Source organism: Oryzias melastigma, linkage group LG7, assembly GCF_002922805.2.
Source record: "Oryzias melastigma strain HK-1 linkage group LG7, ASM292280v2, whole genome shotgun sequence".
Classification (NCBI taxonomy): domain Eukaryota; kingdom Metazoa; phylum Chordata; class Actinopteri; order Beloniformes; family Adrianichthyidae; genus Oryzias; species Oryzias melastigma.
This window is the reverse complement of record NC_050518.1, coordinates 4,543,900-4,567,754: the sequence shown is the minus strand read 5'-3', so window position 1 is coordinate 4,567,754 and position 23,855 is coordinate 4,543,900. Positions and strand designations below refer to the sequence as shown.

Genomic DNA, 23,855 nt, shown 5'->3' with positions numbered 1-23,855 from the left:
TATGGCAACGAATGAAGTCAAGAAAAATTTTGGCGGTTGTTCCATCAAGGGATCAAGGGAAGGTGTAAAGCAATAAATTTGAGTAGCTTCAAGAGAGAGGTATCAGACACATTTTTCAACGTTCAAAAGTTTGCCCGGTGTGAAAGCAGCATAAGACAATTACTTATTTCAAATCTACTGTTTCAATGCACTCCATCAATAATCTAAATTATTGAGTATGTGATCCCCAATCAGTTAAATATTCAAATTTGAGCAAAATTTAGCCAGCAACGTTTATCTGTTTTACATTTCTGTTTATAGTGCAACAGTGAGAGACAGTGTTTTCAAAGAGTAAAAACAACAAGAAAAAAATCAGTTACTGCAGTATTCTGTATAATACATTGCAAGAGCCAAAAAAGGAGAGTAAAGAGTTAAAAAAAAAAGTTTTCTGGAGTGTAAGTTTTGGGAGAGAAGTGCAATGGCTGCAGTGGGTTTTCTGTTCTAACGTCCAGCTGCAGCACAATGCAGACTGGTGCAGAGTGGATTCCTCTCCCTGCTGTCACTTTTCATATGCTAATCCAAACTTCCACCACACCCTCTAATTACCGATCCTCCGTGCCCTGATTCACTCCAGTGATCAGCTGACACATTAAAGGGCCAAAAGAAAGCATTTCCAAAAAGACCGTTTACATGAAAAGAGACAGGCTCTCCAAACATGCATGGATTCCTGAAACTTTAATTACAAAAAGAACACTAAGTATCTTGGGAGGGGCTTAATGGGAGGATAAATCTTAACTATCGAGACTAAACAAACAATGAATTTTTAAGGGTTTATTAGATGTAGGTCATTATTGTAATGAGCAGCTTCTGGGAAATGAATTGGAATCCACTAACTCTTTTCAACAAAACGTTGTATTGTACACATTTTGTGTAATAGCCAACACCAAAACACAACTTAACAAAAACAATATTATCACAATGATATTGCTAGCTTGCATGTGAGTGTAAATGTGCGTATTTTACTATTTATACACTGATTATTGCCTCACATTTAGTTTCTAGTGATGGATATTGTAAAAATTGGGACCTCTCTGCTTGACAATAAATATTGTTATTGTTGAATTGGGAGGTTAAACCAAATGGATCCCGAGCGCGGCTGTGTCTACGGCTCACCACTCCCTCAGGGGATGAGTCAAATACGGAGAACAAATAACTAATGGGACTTGAATTTACCTGAAACAGCATATTTGAAGCCCTGCACTTGGAGCTATCTCGGGTTTACCCAGCCTATGCCCAACAGAAACTGGGTTAGGCTCCAGCAACCCTGTGACTCCAACATGCATTAAGTGGTTTTAGACGATGGATGGACCTGTTTAGGGCCTTTGAGAAAGGTAGAAAAGCGCTATATAAAAACACGGCATTTACCATTTAAGTAAATACAAAATAATTTGAAAACAAAATGGTGACTTCAGCTAAAATGTATTATATTTTTTTTCCATTTTATCTTTTTGGAGCTACAATTTATACTTGATCTAATTAAAGCTTTTGAATTTTAAAATGACAATAAAAACTTTTCTGTGACTCAAAAAGGAAATGTACTCCTATGTTTTGTTTGAAAAGCTATAAACTCTGAGGAAAGATTTTGCTATTTTTTGTACTGAAATAAAATAATTGTTTTTCATTTTTTCTCATCTCAATTTAAATTTATTTTTTATGACCAGAGTAAAAAAACAGCTCTTATCAATAAAAACAACCATCTAAAGGTTAAAACAACTGAAATAAAAATAATATAAATAACATAAACAACAACATAAAGGCAGAAAGTGTGAAAAACACCAGCAGAGTAGAGTCTTATGGCGTGTCAAAAGGCTTTAGGTTTTGAGAAGTTTTTTTTTTTGTTTTTAAATGCCTGCAGAATGCTCAGTGGTAAAACATTCCACAGCTTCAGTGCACATATTGAAAATGCTTGTCATCTCTGAGCTTCCTCCTGGACAGAAGCTCCTCTAGGAGCTGATCTGAGGCAGCGGGTTGACAAAGAGAGAACCTCAGTGGGACATGGTGGTGGACAATTATGTAAAGATTTAAAAACAAATCAAATAATCTTAAAGTGAAATGTAAAATTCACAATGAAAATGGGTTTGCACGCCTGAAAAATGGTGTTTCATAGCTAAAGAGAACACAGGAGTGATCTTTATCCAACAGAATCAACAGAAGATTCTCCTTTAATATCTTAATCTTGTAAATTTGACTTCAGAAGACTGCCTCCACAGTCACAGCACATCACTGGTCATTAAATATTCAAGTAAATCCACTCCTGTGGTCTATTGTTAAGAAGTTCCAGGTGACTTTTCCGATAAAGACATACATTCCCTCTGTAAGCAACACGACTTGGGCGTTAGACGTGTCCAAATGTGTCTTTGAGTGAGTGTGTTGTCTGCCACGCCCCCCTGGGATTAATGTATCATACTGGGAAGCAGGATCACCTATAAATAACATGATGTTCACTCATGTTGCAAGAGGGGCGGGTCGTGTCCTGCAGTTAAATGAACTGATGGTCAGCATGTGAGTGTTTCCTCTTTGTGTGGGGTGGTGGGGGGGTCACTAACTTGTGTTTCAGACAGCAGCGTGGACCTCACCACTTCACACCAACATTTGTAGAGCACACAGCGCTGCAGCATTGTTCGCAGCAGCTGCTGGCTGCTGTGGCTTAAGCAGAACGCTGGCTGATATCTGCTCACTGCATGCAGGATTTGTTGGGGTCTTAGCTCACAAAGCCTTGTGAAACAATGAAAAAGCTCTAAGGCTGAGTGAGCTGGTTTGCTTCACCAGCCTAATGTCAGATTATGGCTTAAAAACGCTGGATTGATTCGGAGTGTCTGTCATGAGGCCAAAGACAGCGACTCAAGCGAGATTCTTTGAGGAGACGTGTTGATCATTGGATGCGCTGACCTGAGTTTTGCAGCGGAATTTGGATTTAACCAAACCTTTTAGATGAAATGTTTTTCATTATTCAAGCGGCTGGTTTAATCGTGCATGTTAATTGCTATGCTAACATTTAACCTCGCTAAACATTGGAGGTCATTTAACAGGTTTCTGTTCTTTATGCTTCATTTCCATGAGCTCATGTCTGCTGGCACATCGAAGGACAGCTTTTGTCTGAGAATACGAGTTTGAAAAGGGACCATCATGAGTATTCAGCCAATAAATTAGGATTTCTGTATGTATATATGAGAGTCATTTAAAGAAATGTTAAGATTAGCACACATTTCATTTATGTGGAAAAAATAATCAAATCCAAGACACATTTACAAAAAAGTTCTCTCATGAAGTCAAATAGACACACTTTTAATATGACTGGAAATTTGTCAAAACCTACGTGTGAAAAATGTTGGAAAAAATGTAGAATTTTGATTTCTTTGTAAAAGAAAAAAAAACAGGATATTTTGTTTTAATTGTTTCAATGAAATGCAAAACTAAGAAAACGTTCAAGAAAAATCAAAGTTTCAATTTGTTTTAAATAACAATTGTATTACAGGAAAAATCGTTATTTTAATATGGTACATTTTATGAAAGCAAAGCTAAAAGAATGCTGCTAAAAATATTGCTTAACTCTGCTAAAAAAAGAAAAACAACAACAAAGTAACAACTTCCACTTTCAAATGGAAACTGTTGGCCAGACAAGTCCTCATTAGCATGTCTGCTCTACATCAGAAAAAATATCTCGGTACTCAACTCACCAGTAAATATGCATGAAACAAACTCAATAATAAATAAATAAATAAATAAATACTAATAAAACTATTAAAATTAATAAAATAGGTGCTGTAATTATTAGCAGATAAAAACAGTGATTAAGAAATCATTTGTAAAAGTTAAAAGAACACATGTCAAGGTCGGAAATATGCATGGGGGGGTCATGCCCTACTAAAAGCCATTACTCCCACTCCCTCCCCCTGTTCGATGACCTGCAAAAATTCAAACTTAACTAAAAACAGAAATACGTACAAATAGAAGTACATGGAAAAAAAAGTTAAATGCAGCCTCAACAGGGCACAAACCAGTGTCCTGCTTGTGCCTGTCCCTAGCCCAGTAAATGTCTTTGGTAGTGTCAGGAAGAGCATTGTATGAATATGCTTTTCTCTGCATATCAGAGGCTCGGAGGGATTTGACACCCTAAACTCTCAGCACCCCCCCATATTTTATCTGGACCCCATAGCTGAATGGCTTCTTTAGGGGTAAAAAACGTGTTCAACTCGCTGCACATCCTGCAGCAAATCAGCTTTCAATGATCCACACATCTGGTTTGGCAGAGACTTTTAAATTGAATTCCCTTCTTGATACTACCTTGAATTTTTTCCGGGCTGAGGACGAGCACAGGGAGGCCCAGACTTGGGTCCAACTGTGGCAGCTTAGTTATGCAGCAGCATAAAGGGTCTTGCCTAAAGCCTCACACTGGATTTCAGCTTATTGCGCCCCCTTGGTAACAAACTGGTTTCCCATGCACCAGTCCTGCATGCAGCCGACTGATCCATCCAGCTGCTGTAGAGCTCAAAAGACTAAATCATGCTAAATATGCAGTAAATTTATGAATAATATGTTTTTTATTAAGATATCTAAAACAATTAAGCCACCATGGGTATTAAATCTGATCATAAAAGCTTGGCAGACTGCAGGAGACTACAAAGTGCTGTAATAACTACAACCACATGGAGGCGCTTTCCAGTTTTTTAATGTGTGAGTTTGGGTAAATGCACAAGATTGGGTAAAAAAAAAAAAAAACTTCATTGTAAAGCTGAAAGCCATTTACATGTGGAAATGGAGAGGTGTTTCACTGTGGAAGAAGCCTAAAGAAAAGTCCACAGTCTCCAAAAGATCTATTGAAGAAATTCAACGTTGGGAGTAATCTGGTTGTTGCCAGCTCAGATGTATGCTTTAAAACCTAAAGATATCTGTGTGGATTTGAGCTGTATTGTCAGCATTTGGAGTTTTTCCACTTTCTTCACCAGAACAGGAATGTTAGAATCTAACAATTATTTTGTGTTTGCAAAGGAAAATAAATCCAGAATTATTCTAATAAGTGTTGTTGGTACCAGCATAACTACTTGTTACAGATGGAATATATATATATATATATATATATATATTTTTTTTTTTAATAATCAAGGCCTAAATGATTTTCAAATGATTTCCAAACAGTAAATATCTATTTGTTTGGGAGTTTCTTCGATTTTTAAAAGAACCCTGACACCTCATTCTTATTTTTAAGAGTCAAACTGACTCATTACACAAAATTGAATATTCAAACGGAAACCATTTTAAACATACAATCGTCTGTATAAATGCTAATTCCTTTACTTTAGCCTGTATTGTGTTTAGTTTGTGATTTCTAAATTTAGAAGTGGAATCTTAAAAAAAAGCATTATTCACACTTTATTTTGTATAACAAAATTGCTTTCCCCCTTCTTTAGTTATAGCTTCTTTTTTTGAGAAAAAATGTATCTTCATATTGTTTTTTTTAATAAAAAAAAAGATAGATGTTGACTTAATCCTCTAACAATGGAGCTCCAGTGTTGATGTTCTTTGTTATATTGTAATTTTTCAACCGTTATCGGGGTCAATGTTAGTCTGAAGGAGAAAAGTGGCTCTGCATCGCTTTTGTCCTTCAGAATCACCCAGAATAATGTCGATCGCAATAACGGTTGAAAAATTAAGATATAGTGTTTAAGCGTCACCGCCGACATCCCCGGTGTTAAAGGGTTTAGGAGCCACTCCAATCATCTTTTAAAAGCGTTCCCATTGGTCTTTTATTTATGATTATGCTATTTTTAGCCAACATTTTTTAAAATGTGTCATTTTCTATAGGAGTACGTTTTTGTAGAGCGCCAGTTTTCAGTTGTGGTGGGCGGGACTGTTAGTGGGAAGCAACCCCGCCCCCTTTTCCCTTTAATTGCTGAGCGCTCATAGGCTGTGGCATGTTTCCAGTGTATTTTTTCATCACAAATGAGCTTTTTTTCAAGCAACATCTTTTACTTCTCATGATTCACAGTGATTTGAATAAAAGAAATTTAAAAATGCAATTTTAAGCTTAATTTTCTGCATATTTCTTTAAAAATACCACAAGAACAATTTTCATCAGATTGAGTCTTTCACATTACAGTCAAAAACACAATCCTTGCCTCTTAGAGCCATCTCTCATGAGGGCAGCTGAGAATTCCTTACTCCTCTGCACTTCTCATGGATCAGTCTGACGCCCCCCTCGGCTTTCTCTGAACATGGTACGGTCCATTTAAAAAGGTGCTTGTCATCTTGCAATGCTCTGTGTCCTTTCAACAGTCAGCTGCAGGGTGCAGATTTCACAGGGGCAGTGCTGGCTCTGACACACACAGACAAACTCGTGCTGTTGCAGAACTCTCACACACACGACCAAGCATGCTTTCACACTGACGCACTCACACCACACTTACAACACCTATAAATTACACACTCGCTCCAGCACACACACATTCCCACTGAGCCAGATGCCTCTCTGTGAGGCAAAGGACAACTTGCTGGGGGATTTTGAGGAACTTGACTTTGTCATTTAACAGGAAGCAGTCAGACAAACTGAGAGAAAGAGGAGGATTTTTTTTTCATCAAGAGATACTTTCTTGGTCAACTTGACAGCATGACACCCTGTCTGGATTCCTCTCTTTTGGTCAGGCAAAAATCCTGAGAATGATGGATGACAACAAGCAGCTGGCCCAGCGCATCGATGGGGCCATTCAGTCGGCCAGCCAGGAGGTGACCAACCTGCGGTCGGAGCTGAGCGCCACCAGCCGCAGACTGGCCGAGCTGGGAGCAAGCGACTCCTCTGCCAACGTTCTGGAGACCCTGCAGCACAACCACAATGGTAAGACCAGAGTGAGCCTGACTGTGTGGAGAAGTCTGAAGCTGCTGTCCAAAATGTGGCAAAGAATCTTTCAGTTTGTGCATTTTAAGAAGGTTATTGAAGTCTAAGAAATTCTCCTCCTGTGGATGTTTTGGTGCAAAGAGAAGAGCGCTTTCTGTTGCCATGTGTCCACTCTTGGTTCCTCTTAAATCCATTCTCATGTTGAATAATTAACCCCCTGAACCTTTGGGGAGGGGGTGGTGCTTCGCAGGGGTGAGTGGGTAAAGTTACAGCGTCTTTTTACTCACAGGCACTCTGTGTGCTAGTTCTACTGGCTCTCTCCTAACTGGGCAGAGGATCTGAGTCTCTTGAGGAGGAAGGGAAAGAAGGGCTCCGGGGTTGCTGTGGGTTACAGTAACTGAGCTGTTTGAATGTCTGCCCGGTCTGTTTTTGCTTGGTGCCTGTGTGCGTCGCAGCTGCTTTGTTTGTCCTTTTCACTGTTTCCACTCAGTTTGACACAAAGAGAGGTAACAGATGTTCCCTTAAGTGTCTGTGTGCACGCTTAAGCATGGCTGACTGTGCGAGCGCGTGTGGGAATGTGCGCCTGCAGGTTTCTGTGTCCTTTAAACTTCTGGCACGGACTCCGTCTTGCTGTTTCTGTAGCAGTCAGCTGGTACAGTGAGCTGTCTGATAGGATACGTTCCATCGGCTTTGGCAGCACTCTGCTGTGAAACCACATCTCCCTCAGACACTTCCGAGATCAAGCTCAGTAATAGACCTGCAGTATTTCCTCCCCGAGCATTCAAAAACTATAGACAAGCTTTCCATTTTTACTGACAGCGAGTGGTTCAGTCCTCAGTTGACCTCTGCTGTGCATTTAAAAAAAAAAAAAGGTAAAAATGTGAAGTCAGGCAGCTAGAACGTGTGTCAGCATTGTTTTTTATGGTGCAACTATGTGGCTTTGTTTTGTGTTAGTGTGGGTGCGCTTTGCATTATCCCTTTAACACTGATGCGTACGTACATTCCTGCTGTTTCCATAGCAGTGTGTGTACCAGAGTGAAGAACAACGAGCATTCCTCGGGGAGGGCTCCATCACTGATGTCAGTGCTGCTTCTCAGCAGCAACAAGAGACTGCAGGCATAATCTAAAACGATGCCTGAGATGAGCGTGTTCAGCAGCAGAGCCACAGTCATCTGTGACGAAATTTATACTGAGCACATTTACATCGCGACCACAGAAAAAAACTATCTTCTACTCAGGAGGAATAACTCACTGCTGAGAACTACAACCCATCTAAATGCACTTACTGGCTACTTTTTAGACAACCTGCCCAATTGCTCGTTAATGCAAATTTCTAATCAGCCAATCACAGAGCAGCAACTCAGTGCACTTAGGCATGTAGATGATCTGCTGCAGTTCAAACCAAGCATCAGAATGGAGAAGAAAGGGGATTGAATTGACTTTGAAAGTCACATGGCTGTTGGTACCAAACGGGCTGGTCAGAATATCTCAGAAACTGCTGATCTACTGGGATTTTCACCAACAACCATCTCTAGAGTTTATAGAGAATGGTCAGAAAAAGAGAAAATATCCAGTAAGCGCCAGTTCACTAGATATGCCTTATTGATGTCAAAGGTCAGAGGAGAATGATCAGGCTGGTTCTAGCTCATAGAAAGGCAACAGTACGGCCGAATCCAAATTCTTCTCTTCTCCCAACCCCTCCATTTGTAGGGGCATTTGAAGTTGAGGAATCGTCTGAAATAGTTTCTTTTAAGGGCCAACCCTTATAGTGGAGGGATACAAAGCCCTCTGTCACGACGGGGTTCTGCGGAGGAGAGGCACTTTTCTCCACGTGGGTGTGCTCTGAAGCACAGACGTTTACATTCAAATGTAAGAAATGACTTTTTGTTTTGTATAGCTTTTTTACATTTTTAAAACCTATGTTATGTATATTCGAGCGCTGGAGGCTCCATGCTAACGTATTACTGGTGACTTCCGATTTTGGAAACACAATGTTTTCATTAATCTAAGTTAGGAGGGGAAGGGAAGAATTCAGATTCGGACCAGGAAACCTTCTTTAAAAGCAAGCACGCTAACTGACTGCACCACCAAACAACAAATATTTGAGTGGGAAGTAGGAAGATTTCAACTGTTGAAAAAAAAGAAAAAAGAAAACTAGATTGCGGGGGTGTTCCAAGCAATTTTATACAAGTAAAACGGACAAACCTCTGCTTTGAGCCTGTTTAATCCTCTTCCTTTTCTCATCTTTAAAGTTTTAAAGAAGCACTAACAGTAGCATATATATATATTATATAATCATTGTGATTTGGGGCTCCCTTGGTGCCCTATGTGGCCGCCTAGGTCGCCTATGCCTTGACTGTAGCAGAAGATCACACTATACCACTCCTGTCAAGCTAAGAACAGGAAATTGATGCTACAATTCACACAGATTCACCATAACTGGAAAATAGAAGATTGGAAAAAGTTGTCTGGTTTGACGAGTCTCCATCTTTGCTGCAGCATTCGAATGGTAAAATCAACAACATGAAATTGTGGATCCATCCTCCCTGGTATCAATGCTTCAGGTTGGAGGCGTAATGGTGTGGGGGATATTTTCTTGGCACGCTTTGGGCACCTTAGTACCAACTGAGTATGGTTACAACACCACAGTCAACCTGAGTATTGTTGCTGACCATGTTCATCTCTTTATGACCACAGTGTCCCATCTTCTGATGCTACTTCCAGCAGGATAAGGCTCCATGTCATAAAGCTGGAATCATCTCGGACTGGTTTCTTGAACATGACAATGAGTTCACTGGAGTCTAATGACCTCCAGAGTCACCAGAACTCAACCCAATAGATCACCTTTGGGACGAGGTGGAATGGGAGACTGGCATAATGGATGTGCAGCGATAAACCTGCAGCAACTGTGTGATGCTGTCATGTCAATATGGACTCTGAGGAATGTGTCCAGTACCTTATTGAATCTATGCCAGCAATGATTCTGAAGGCAAAAGAGGGTCCAATTCAGTACTAGCAACTTAATGAATTGGAAAGTGAGTGTAGATTTATCTCAGAAATGATAGCATTTTATGTTCATTATTGTTCACCTACTAAAAAATAAAATGTTAATGATCACAGCTGCTGTTTTCTACTTTTTGTGATTGTGTCCCTGTCAGTAAGATTGTTGAGCTTGTTTTCCTGCCTCACTCCCTTTTCCCTACTATCTTCTCTATCCCTTTCTTATTAGCTGCTCTCTATAAGCTTATGGTGTATAATGGAAACAATTGGGGATGGGGGATTAGGTAATTTATCACCAGTGGCTGCAACAGGAAGGGTCGCTGGTTCATTGCACAGCCGGCAAAGTCCTGAGGGAAGCTGTGCTGGGAACGCTGTTTGGCGCTTTGCTGCCAGCACCACTAACCTCGCTATGAGCCCGGCTGACCCGAATTGCTTTTCTGCTGCCTTTGCTCACATGGTGCAGTCATACCGGTAGTTTCAATGATATGAAGGATTGACACCTCTTCGTGAATTATTTGGGTACGGTGGTCTGCATAGCTATGCAGACAGGTCATTAAGACTATGTTACCATTACACTTGTTTAAACTAAAGACAGGGTGTTTGGAAGTTTATAAGAAAAATCTAAGCAGATAAAGTGTCTATTAATGCAGATATATAATTTTGTTAATGGAAAACAAGCAATAGAATGTCAAGTTTCTTTTGACGCTCTTCCGGCATGTTTGGAGTTAAAGTATTTATGAAGTTATTCCATGAATGCTTATAGAATGTGTGCTGAAATTTATTTGGGGAAATGTGCTTCTTATTCTGTTATACATTTTCTATGAAGTTGTTGAGTCATATTTTATTAATAAATACATGTTTTGTTAAATTTTCTTAATATTTTCAATTATCATAATTAATACTTTTTTACATGCTAAAATAAGACATAAAAAAGGTGCAACTAAAACTAAATTAAACCTGCAGTACACAAAGTAATTGCACTAAAACACAATGAATTAAGATGTATGAAATTGTCAAAATTAATCAAACAATAAGTTTAACTTTATTACACTAACTCAGCTTAAATAAATGATATGTGGGTGTTTTAGCCCAACTCTTGTTTAAATTCACTTTGAAAAATACACTTATACTTTATTTCAATGTCTGGTTTGGAGAGTATTTTCTGAGGTCACGCAAAGTAACATGGTTTAAAATACCAGAATCATTACAGGGTTATTAAATAATCATTAAGAATTCAGAGAATCCCTTTAGGTCTAGAAAACTGAATACATATTCAAAAGTTTGTGTTTTATTCATTTTTAAATGCTTGGTTATAACCTGTTAAATGACGCATTCATCCTTGTTGCTACATACCAGACTTAAACGTGGTTTAATTGACCTCGGGGTAACCATGAGAGGTAATTACTGATTGAAGATTTCTATGAAGTATAATCTTTAAACAATCACTGTTTTAGAGTTTTTAGAGCTTGTTTCATCATTTAGTAAAAGATAAAAAACTTACAACTGAGTTGCCCCAATTCACCCACCCTTTAAAAGCTACCTCCTTTTACTATATTACTTTAAACTTCAGACAAAATATCAGTAATATTTATGCTATATGTAATGCAAAATCTAAATAAAAACATGAAATGTGAGAAAAAATGATGAACAGCTCTGCTGCTGACTAACTTCCTCTGTTGTTGTTTTGTTGCTGTGCAGCAGAAGACATGATGGATGGCAATAACTCATATAGATCGTCCATTTGATAATTCAAATTAACTAAAAGAAATGAAGAAAAAAATCAATTTGAATGAATCAATATAACATTTTGCAGTCTGGTTAACTCGTGAGAGACTGCACGCTTGCTGACAGATGAAGGCTGCTGATTGGTTAATCAGTTCATATAGAAAATTTCAGTCTGAGGATGTGACTTGAGTTTGTGTCTCTGGATCTGGTTCATAGACAAAAACGACCGTGCATGATTAGGAGCTGATATGATAACAGTCTCACTTCCAGGTCGTCATATATGAACATGTGGTTTGGGGCCCCCCTTCCACACCACTTTGTGATGGGTTCCTAACCCTTGGGACATGGTAACAGATGTGGAACTGGTACCGGTCCATGTCTTGGTACACCTCTGGGTTCTGAGAATTGGGAACCCCTGATTAGCATATGCATTTTTTTCCCTGTCTGTGGCCCGGTACCAAGTGGCCCTCGGACCGGTACCGGTTCGCTGCCCGGAGATTGGGGACTCCTGACTTAATGGGAGCAGCCAGCATGTCAAAAAAAGAGGATTTGGGGACACCCAAAACATCAAAAAGGGACGGAGAGGGGGCTTGAACCGTACGTCCATATATGACGAGTTGACCGAATTGTCTTGAATATGAGAACAAAAAAATATTTCAGTAGAGATTAAACATTTTTGCAAATGTGTAAAACATTTTTACAGCTGTACATCTGTTTTTTTTTTTTTTAACATGCTCAAATATTTTCTACAACCGCAAATCATTTTTACATAAAGACAAAATGTGTTAGCAAAATAACTAGAAATATTCAGCTTTTGCAATGTTTTTTTTTTTCTTTTAAGATTCACAATTTTTGTTTGGAGATACAGAGCTTATTTAACCATTATGGAGATCTTTTTAGAACGCAAAATACGTTTGAAAGGAACATAACTCTGTATGATAGGCCCTATTTTTCAGACCGTCCTAAGTAATATTCTCCATTTGGACCAGGGGTGCCCAATGTGATCTATTGGGATTGAATGGAGGAACACAAAGAGAGTGTAGGTAGACCGCGGGCCATCAAAAATGTTAAAAAAAAAAAAAAAAAAATCTGAAAAAACTTTATAAGATTCCTTAACAAGCTTTATTAAAACATTATTAATGTGTTTATGGGTTTATTATTAAGACATTTATTAGCACAAAAAGCTGAATAAGGTTTATTAACATACTTAGTAAACTTCATTAACCTGCTTAAACTGCTTACAAACTTAACAAATGTATTAATATGTCAATGTTATATTGAGTGTTTTGCAGCACCTCATCAAAAAAAATATTTTTTTTTACACAAACTGTTCTCAGCCAATGAATCGGCCTCACCGTGAAGAATGTCATTTATTTTACATGCAGACCGACCAACTGAATTTCCTCTGATACATACATCAGTACAACTTAGTGTAGTGCAACAACACTCAGCGCCACTCTCCACAAGCAGATATAGAGGTTTTCTTCCTTCTAAACTTCAGGAAGGTGTGAATGTCCTAACCTTGGATGTAGCTGCTGATATTCCTTATATTTTTTCTTAAACTGGCCTGAGATCAGTCGCTTAAAAACGAACCATGGACGTTCTATTGTTGGCACAGTGTGTGCTGCTGTGCTGTTGACATGACAACTACAGACACATGGGTCAACAAGCTGGTAAAGAAGAAACAACAGAGGAACTTTTATCATGTTGTAATCTCCAATATTTGTCCAAATGTATTCATTTAATTTAAAACAACTGTTTGATTCACTTTAAAATCCTATTTTCATAACAAGTTTCTTTATTTAATCAAAATACAAATAAAGATACAAGTCAAATTATGATTCTATAATATATTATAATACACACATTTCTCCACCGGTGACGATGCAGAACCTGTTATCTCATCTGTGCTGCATACAGTCCAGAAACTGACTGAATTAGTCCTACTGTGAAACAGAAATGCACAAATTGTAACAATGACTTCCGTTGTGTCATATTAAGATCAGTATGGTAACGTGACATTTCAGTGAAATTACTTTGGTTTGTGATTACAATTTGCATGCATGAGTGCAAAACCTCTCTGCTCAGTGGGGGCTCCTGTCATTCTTTGTACAGCGTTAGCACTCCGCTGTCGCTTTATTGGAGAGATACTTCTTGCACAGTGAATGCTTCATTACTGCTGAGAAGCCGATTTTGAATATTTGTATTCCTCCGATGTGCGGCATGTACACGTGCTTATGCTGAAACGTGCCGTGCACTCCAAATTCCTGCTGTCACATGTGAATGTAAACAAACCAAACGGAACAAACTGCTTCCAAGCTCTGTGCTTGAACATCTAGAGATGTTGTATTAGCCAAAATCTTCTATATTTTTAATGATATCTTTTCTTTTTCAACTTAGTTTCCAATATGCTGAACATTTCTCAGCTGCAGGGATACATTAGTTTTCGACTGAACAGTTAACACATCGTTTTGTGCAACGTGCCGTTACCTTTGTGGCTTTTCAACGCACCATTTTCTTGAATTGATGAAGAGGGATGAAGCTGATTTCACTCAGACATTAGACGCAGAATGGAAAAAGACAGAGGCTATAACATAATTGCAGCTATAAACGCCTATAATGAGCTGCCCCTAGCTGTGAAAATGGCAACACGTCATTATTGTTTTGTCAGCAAAGATGGTTTTTGAAGTCTTCTCTTAAAAAAAAAAAAAAATTAATGACTTGTGTGAGAAAAAAAATGACTGGTGTCTCCAGGTTCAATGATTGTGGCACAATTTTATTGTCATTTATTTGATAAATTCACTCAGTAAGTCTTCTAAAGTAAAACGAGAGATAGTTGAAAAAGCTATATCACAGAGCTATCTATTTTTTGTAATATACAAAATTGTTGGTGAATAAATGTAACTGTTAACTAAAGAAAAATACACAATTGTCTCGCAAATAACTATACATTTGAAATCTGAACACATAAAATCAGTTACTGCTTTTTGAAACAACAAAACAAAACTAATAACTGATTTGCATTGTATGGTATACTTTGTAGACAAAATTCAACATCAGCTTTATACTTGCTGACAAAATGTAAACAGGCTGAGAGAGGAACATTGGAGTTTGTTTATGCTCTGGGGCTGCTTTGCTGCCTCTAGCACAGGGTGTCTTGAATGTGTGAATTTTTAATGAATTGTAAAAAACTATCAAGGCATTCAGAAGTAAAATGTACTTCCTAGAATTAGAAAGCTTGGTCTCTGTTGCGGGCTGCACGGTGGTCCCAGCAAGAAGGCCCTGGTTCAAGACCCATCTGGAGGACCTGAAACAGAACAACCAATGGGGGACCTTTCTATCTAGAGTTCACACTTTGTCCACCGTGGTGTTAGTGTGTGAGTGAGTAAATGTGACTATAAAATGCGATAGACCTTAATCAAGGCAGAAATCTGCCATACGATTCCTTGTTTATAGCAGGAGTTTTGTTTTAAAAATCACCTGTAAAAGTAGGGGTCAAACAATTAATATTATCCAACCAGATCAATGTCCTGGATAGATTTTAGGTCAGTGAATTAGAGCGAATCAGATTGTTCAAAATGAACCAATACTGACTATGAATTGTATCATCAACCACAAATTATATGAATTGAGTTGTTGCTAAAATAAATTGTTACACCACTATGTGATAGACAAATCTGTACCGCAGTAAACTTCAAATTTTACAATTAATTTGAGATTTTTTAAGGTTGTAAAACCACATTTCGCTTTTTTTGGTCTTGTTTAAGCTCAAAAGTTCAAGCCTTTGTAGAAAAATAAGCCAATATTATAGAATAAAAACAAAGATCTGCTTGTGATCAAAGAGTTTTGAGCAAACTGAACACATTCTTTACAGGAGATTGATTGACAATGTTCTACAGCCAATCGGGACGCAGAACACAATGCAAAAATTAAAGTGGAATGTAAAATATCTCCAAAAAAGTTGCAAAACAGTGAGATTGCAAAAGGTGAGCCACAATATAGTGAGGGACCACTGTATTGGCATACACTATTTACCATTTCTGAGCTCTGATCTATGTTTCCTTTTGAATGTGTGGAAGGATCATGCTGATGATCCTTCACGACAATAGGATCAGAAAGTGTGGACCTAAGTACATGTTCACAGGAGCTAAAGTTTTAATAGCTGTGTTTCCATCACACACATGTGAGCAAAACTTTAGAGAAATTCTCGGTACGCCTCAAAAACCATCTCTTCAAAGTGCAAAAAGTTTTTTTTGTTTTTTTTTGTTAATTGCGAGTATTTTCAGAATTGTTTTGTTTCCATCAGGTGAATTTATCCTAAATTCAATTTGCACAATTTTATAGTCAATTGAAACTAAGCTATTGATAGATTTCACTGCCTCAAAATCATTTACAGCAAATTTAAGAGAATCATTAATTTTGATTAAGATTTGTTTATTTCTTTTTTTAACATCCATTTTGCTACATCAGTCAAATTTTCAGCAACTTGTATTTATTATTACAATCATCAGTTTCAAGGTTCTTCAGGAAACATTGTGACTTTTTTTATTTAGAAGGACACATACTTTTTCACCCACATGTGAAAACCTTTATTTCCTGACGGTAACGAGCTGTTCTTAGCTGACACCGGGTCTGTTTGGAGTGGTTCGCTTTGTGTCTCTTTTAATTGGGTCAATGTTCCTTCACTGACACTCCTGGCCAATCACATCAATTACTAATTAAGTAGCAGCTTTGTGGTAAATCTATCTACCATTCTTGTTTCCAAAGTTGTCCTCTGTAAAATGGTGTGAACATATGTAACTTCTTATGACTTTGCAGACCCTCCTTTAGGAATGAAGATTTATTTTAACAAAGCTAAGGAATTAGTTTGCAACTTCTTCTGCACATGACACCTGACACTGATGAAGGCTGATTCTGAGCTGAGACAAACCACCTTTCTGAGCATCTGTCTTAACATTAAAACAAGTTCACTTCAAAGGGTCAGAATCCTAAAGAATGAGCAAAATTCACACTATTTTATGTAACATTAGAGGAAATATTTGACTCAAAGATCAAGCGAATCACAGTTAGACTTAATTTAAATCACTCCAAGAAAGTACCATTCTGCTCTTGTTTTGCTTCCAAAGTTGGAAGGCTAAAACACAAACATGTAGCTGAACAGGCAAAGCATGTCTGTAAAACCTGATGTCAGTTGGAAATTATACGCTTCAAAGTCATTCATTACATACAATCAACAGCAAAGTGATGACTACCTAGAACACAGTTAAGCTGTGCTCTGTGCTGTTTTCTTCTGTGTGCTCACCACATTCTGGGTGTGTGAAGCACTGACAGTGCCACCAAAAGCCTCTTCAGCATTGTCATGAGTAAGAACATCAGCTTCCAGTATGTCTGCTCATACTATTAGTGGTTTTTCTGCAAGTTACCTCCCATACAAATACGTTCACCCACCTAGAATTATAGAGGGAAGTTCATTCTAATTGTCGGATTAGAAAACACACTTTGTTCCACTGGTGTGTAATATCTTGTTTTGGATTATTACTTTATTTTTTAAATATTTTTATTGTTTTAACTTTTTCAGTTCATGTTTTAAATTTTAATATTTGACTGTGGTCAAGTTAAGGCGCCATATAAATGAATGTGATTTGGTTTGACTTTTACTTTTTCGTTCAAAATAAAAAAAGCGTATGAAATCTAAAATGATCATGTTGTACAATCACCTTTCTCATTTGGTTTTAGTGCCATCAAAATTCTCTAATTCGTTTGGTTTGTTAAAACATTTCACTTTTGCTGTAACAACATTTGCATGTTTAGCAGAAGTATTTCATGAAAGACCTAAATAGAAAGAAAGCATCGTCACATAATGATGAGCAGCTGTCCTCCTCACTTCCACATCTGCTTACAAGACAACTGTTGATCAGCTCACAGTCTCAACCAAACTAAGACACTTGTTTTAAGACTGACCAGAATCTGTTTATTTGAACCTCACAGGAATTTCGGTGAGGATTCCCACCAGCTAAAACACTCTGAAAAACAGATTTTTGTCTGGAGTTGGTGTCTTTAGCTCACCTGGCTATTTCCTGCTGCCCTTTGTCTTTCAGCTCACCTTTCCTGTTAAGTGAAGCACATGCAATCTTTTGCACACAGCACCAGGTGGCCCAAACCAGTGTCCTCATAGCTGGTGACATTGTCTCTTATGAGTGTGTTTACCATATTCTGGCTTTGGACAAAACTCTCAGCACACACACACCCCTCTGACCTTGTCTCGTGTTGCAGAACATGAAAACAAAACAGATCTTTTTTTCACAATCATCAGTTTCCAGCAGTGCTTCAAACGGCAAGGGTAAAAAAAGGAGCAAAAGTACAACATGAAATACGTTTTTTTAGTTTTGGAAAATTAGTTTAAGCAGTTTACGACAGATAAAATCTGTATTATCACTGTGTTCTGTAATGCTTTAATTGACTAAGTTTTAGCTTTAGAAAAAGCTTCTGCACTTTGTGGGACATAAATGTCAGTGATTTACATTTCACACTGCCGCCACGTACAATGTGGGCATTGCACACACAGTTTCACAGACAGTTTCTGTCTTTTGTTACACATGCATAATATACGTAATTCATAAATGTTTCTTGTGTTAGTCATTCGTCGATGTGCGCAGATGTCTGTCGACGGTTTTGGCCGACGGGTCTTCACGTGAATTTGGTTTTGAGCTGTTCAAAATATAGATTGATAACTTTTTTAATCCCCCAAGAACAATTTGCTTAAAACAGCTCTCCAGCAAGAACAGATCAAACATGACGGTAGAAAACAAAACAAAAACAGTGACTAAAAACAGTAGATACAATCTTTAAAATAATAAAATAGAGTAAAATAATGAATGAATTAACCCTTTAACACCGGGGCTCTAGTGTTTGTGTTCTTTGATTTACTGTCATGGCCTTTAGACACAATATTGTGATAGATATTGTAGTTGCAGGGGTTTGCAAACAGAGTTACCTCAGATCCTTCCCCTGGAGCATTTTCAGAGCTGCATTGTGGACTTGGGTCAGATCTCCTCTTGCGTTGATCCCACTGCAGCCGATTAGGAGCTAAAGAATAGAGTAGTATCTCGGATCAGTGATTGCATAAAGCCTCCACTCAAGTGGCAAACAGAGTCTACAAGCTCAGAGGGACCAGTCAAGGGAACTGCAAATGTGTTTCAAAGTGCTGGTGAAGCATTGCTTTGACATTGCTGCAACACTGAATGGAAAGGGCACAGGATGCTATGTTCTGGGCCTAAAGAGATGGCGTGTAGTGTTTACAGACATGAGTCAGTGGGAGTTCAGAGGAACGCAGGGGCAGCTGATGCTGAGGTAACTATCTAATAAACACGTCTTGTACTTAACATCATTTTTTATTTGTACTGAGTACAGTTATCACTGAGAATATTTCTCACATTTCTATCTGAAGCAGTTTAAAGTCCAACTCCAGTCATCTTTTGATCTATTTTGAAGCATTTACAGTGATCTTTTAATTATGATTATGCTGTTTTTAACCAATAACAGTGAAACTTTTTTTTCTAAGACATAGTCTCTGCAGAGCAGCATGAGTTTATTACAAAAATCACAATTTTTATTAAGCTAAAGAAGATCATTTTTACTGTCAACAACTATTTGTTTGTTTTGCAGTCAGCCAAGACTTTCTGTTGTTGCTTAAATAATCGCTCAGCCTCCAGTTGTCCATCTATCAGCGTGAAGGCTATCCAGCCAGTCGGTGCCTGCTGGGTTGGAGCAGCAGAACAGCCAAGTCTGTATGTCACAGTGGTGGCAGGTGGGCTCCACCATCAGGTACCGTAATGCCTGCTGGCACGGATGGGGCTGTCTCACAGTCACATGATGGAGGAGGGACTGAGCATGTGCGACAGAGAAAGGAGAAGGTGGCCACTCATGTTGATACCTAATTTGGCAAATTTGGTGAAACTTCCACTGCCATATGAGTCCCACATGTACCGGATTGTGAGGCCGCAGCTGAGAACAGCAAATGTGTTTGAAACGCTGCATCATTCTGATGGACACAAGAGATAACTTACATTGATGTACATAAAGTGATTTGCCACTCAAAGAGCCAAAATTAGGTCTTTTCTTATGAGGAACTCAGTCTTCATCATTCATCAAGTTACGTAACATGATTTAAAGATTATTTTACTTCAGAAAGTAAGAAATGACTATCATATTTCATGGTTGGCCCTAAAGAGACAGGACAAATCTCTAAATATAGAAACAAACATGTAAGAAATGTTCAAACATGAAGAAAGAAAATCATCTGCTGATGGACACTTTCTAGTTTCCATGGTGTAAGCTTATGAATGTTCCGAACTGCACGTCCCCTTAAAAACTAAGATAAGAGATGCAACTCTGCAGTTTTTTAATCAAAACTCTTTAAAAAATGTGCGTTCTCTTTGCCAAATCTAAACATCTGTGGGTAAAACTGAAAGCTTTGCATAATTCCACTGATTTCACAACGATAAACAGAGCATGTAACCAAAACACACCGAATACTATCTTCATTTCACCTCCGTTCTAACAGCTTTTCCTTGTAACTTTAAAAAGCTTCTTATATCATCCAGTCCTCAAAGAAAAAGCGAAACATCAAATCCCTTATCCTCCGCCCCAGGGGTGCACTTCTTTTCTTAGTTCTGTTTTTATTTGTCTTTTTCATTTTGTCTTTATTATTTTCCATCATGCCCCAGAGTGTTTGTGGATTTTGAAGCCAACTTATTTCCACTCCATTGGTATTTGAAACTCTTAAATGTTTTCTGTAGCTCCATAAAATAACAAAACACCAGGATTTGCAGAGATTTTGCCTTTTTAAAATTTGCTCCCTGCTATTTGTTCTTTAAAAAAAACCCTGCATTTGATAATTTTTATGCTCAGGAGAAGGTTAGAATGTTATCAGAAGCCTTTTCTCTTTTTTGTGCATTTGAAAGCTGTTCTTTTAAAGCTTTTTTTACGTTGATCTCCGAATTTTTATAAACTGTTCTTGCACCAAAGCAAACGAAATATTGATGTTCTCTTGAAATAATGTCTCGTTGTTACCAAGCAGGCAATGCTCAACGTATTACTACAAATACTTCTTGCCTTTAAAGTCCCTCTCAATCATTTCAATCCGTTTTCAAAGTGTGGTCTTTTAATGATAATTATGTGGTTTTGAGCCAAAATCAAAAACGTATTTTTAGGAAATAGTTTCAAAAATGTAGTAGTAGTTCATTTAGATATTGGAGCTATCCAGCCGAGCAGTTTTGATCCACATTCCAGCTCAGATGTAAACGTACATGGATCTATTTGTCTTCAAGTGGATGCATCAGAATGGAGCGGAGCAGGAAGCTTGTGGTCCGCCCACCGTATTATCTATTCACAAATACTGTCTTTTTCAATCCAGTTTTCATCTGCTACGAAATCCAATCTAAAACCTAATTTTCTTTATATATGTCCTCCATCGTCAGAGAAATGCCAAAAGAACTTGTTAAAAACACCAAAAACATCACTTTCATTGGAGTGGATCTGTAAGGGAAAATTCCCTAAGATGAAATGCTTTTGAAATTGTTGAATCCCACAAAAAATGATTCTGACAGGTACTCTTTCCGGCTGGAGGTAGATCTCAAGTGGTTCAAGCATATTTCCATTAAGAGATCATTCAAAGTTGAGAAAGCAGAATCTTTGCTTCTTCTGAGGGAGATTCTTCCATCCTCTACAGTTTAAATTCTTTGACTCAAGTTTTCTGATTTCTAAGGAAGAAATCCAGTCGATGCTTTTTTACAAATGATCTGTGGTTGCTCATTACAGAAGGGGAGTGTTGTGTGGGGGACGTGTTTCACAACACCTTCAGTACTGAAGACTGATAATAAGTCAAATGTTGCTTTGAGTTTTTATGAAGGAGGATTTTTATGATTTGCTGAAATATAAGAAAAACTAACTTGCATTACACTTACTGAAACTCTTGGAATGGATTTCCAGATAAAAGCGATGCAGAGGATGTTTTATTGGATATTGGCAGTAAAACTTGTAGACGATATAATTATATAAAACCACTGATTTGGACCTGGCAGTCTGTGACTATTTTAAGTTAAGTGCTGCACTAGTGGATGTGTGCAGGCCTGCTTTTCCGAGGAGGACACATACACTTCATTTATTTATTTATTTTTGCAGATGTCTCTGTAAAAGAAATTTGAATAACAAGAACAAAAAAAAAGCGGCATTATATGGCCGGCTTGTGACACCCACCGTCGACATCCCACTAACTCCTGCCATTGCTGCACCCTTCTACTCATCCTGGCCGCCACATATGATGCAGGCTAGTGACAAATTGATTTAAAAAACAAAAACAAAAAAAAAACCTTTTCTTTTTTTTTTCCAAAATGGCGGGTTTATCTCCATAGCAACCATTTCATGTTTTGGTCCGCTGGGTATACCGAACTTATTGACACGAGTTTCAGAAGAATAAGAAAAAGCAAACTTTTGGATTTCCTTAGCAACGGACGTTATTTGCTAACCACACCCACATTCCTTAAATTTTCACATCCTAAGTTATATCTTTTTTTCAGCTATATCCTGGGATTGATGCATTACATTTTCTGGTTAATAATGTAAAAGTAAAAGGAGAATGCCACATTTACGAGTTCACCACACGCACACAAAACTTACTTGAAACATTTTTTCCCCAATTGCTTCCCAATGACGCCTGAGAATTTATATATATAGAAATATATTTTTTGGCTCCATAAGCGACCCATTCATTTTTTTTTACTGTTACTTGCCATGATGTCATCGTCTTGGGAGGGTGTGACGTTCACTATGCCCCAAATTCATTTTTGCCAGATACTAGGTCTGTGCAAATTTTGTCGAGTGCATATGGTGGGGGTCAAATGTGCACTCAGAGACGCAGAAAAGTTTCTGAATGTAAAAACAATGTGTTCCTTCATTGACGGCTGCGGGCCATAAAAACAGCTTTGAGCTGGGTGATCTTTTTATCCCAGACATTTTGGAATCAAAAGTTAAGACAAATAAAATAAAACATTTTTTTCTTAGTTTCACATTATTGTGGACAAAGTACAAGCACTTAAGTTATAATGAAAACATTTAATTTTATTGTCCTTAATCCAATTCCCTATTGCTTTAGTGAATTATATTATCAAATCATTATTTTTTTGTGTGCAATAAATGCATCTACAGATATTCTCTTAGAAGTCAACTTAGATTTTTGTCATCACGTTCTGTTTTCATTTGTTGTATTAAGAAACGATCAAAAGTCTACAGCGCTGGGAATTGAGCCAAGCTCAGAGTGAAAGCCCGATTCTAATCTTTTGGCAGATCTAGATCAAATCTGGACTGATAATTGAACAATGGCTCGGTAATGTAAAAGGAAGAGCTGAAGTGCAGGCCTCTGCAGGATGTGACTGAGAGGGTGAAAATTGAAACTGTTTTAGACTCTGGAACAAAAGGCCAACTTTATGTTACCATTAATGTCTGATTGGACAAACATTGATAAAATGACAATATTTCTTACTGATAAAAAATGGAATCAGCAAACAAGTGGCTTTGCTGTCATTTGAGCCACTATACTTCCTCATTTCTTTTTACTTTACAACCCTTTAAACATTAAAGATGAAGCTACTATATCTCCTTTTTAATGAAACAACAGTGAGTCAGTTGTACATGTTCAAACATCATGGATGTATTTGCATTTTCGCCCTACATTTGTGTTGGTCTTCCATCTCAGTCAACGACAGTGAAGTGTCTGTAGGAGAGCGTGTGAACACGTGTGAGTGTTTTTCCAGCTCTGTGGCACAGTGATAGACTCGCGACAGGTTGAGGCCGCAGCCCGCTGCTCCTCCGATGACAGCTGGGATGGACGCCATGCCATCCAAACCCCAAGCAGTGTGAAGAGGGCACAAAAATAGATAGAGGGGCTGACAGGTACTTAAAGTATTTTTTTCAAGTCACAAATATTAACATAACAAGAATGTGATTAGAATATTAGTTCTGAGGGTAATCCCACAATAATAAACACATACTGAATCTCTAATCTGTGATGTCACTCATAGGATTCTGATAATGAAGCCTAAAGTGGGTCGGCATTGACTGGAGTTTACTTCAACCACCGCAACATTTTAAAAATGGACTAACAGGGTCCAAAATAGTCCAAAGTCCAAAATACTTGCAAAAAATAAAATATTTGATTGATGATTGGAGGGTTTTGGTAATCCATCTCATTGGAGACAGAAAATCT

At 38.0% G+C, this 23,855-nt stretch overlaps 1 protein-coding gene across 2 annotated transcripts in view; it reads left to right on the top strand.

Annotated features, from left to right (window-relative positions):
* The window catches only part of kazna (kazrin, periplakin interacting protein a), a 183,220-nt gene that overhangs the window by 43,414 nt on the left and 115,951 nt on the right, over positions 1–23,855 (top strand). For both annotated transcript variants that reach the window (XM_024292473.2, XM_024292472.2), the window contains exon 3: positions 6,679–6,868. In XM_024292473.2, coding sequence (XP_024148241.1) covers positions 6,679–6,868 — 190 coding nt within the window. The remainder of the gene's footprint in view (positions 1–6,678; positions 6,869–23,855) is intronic.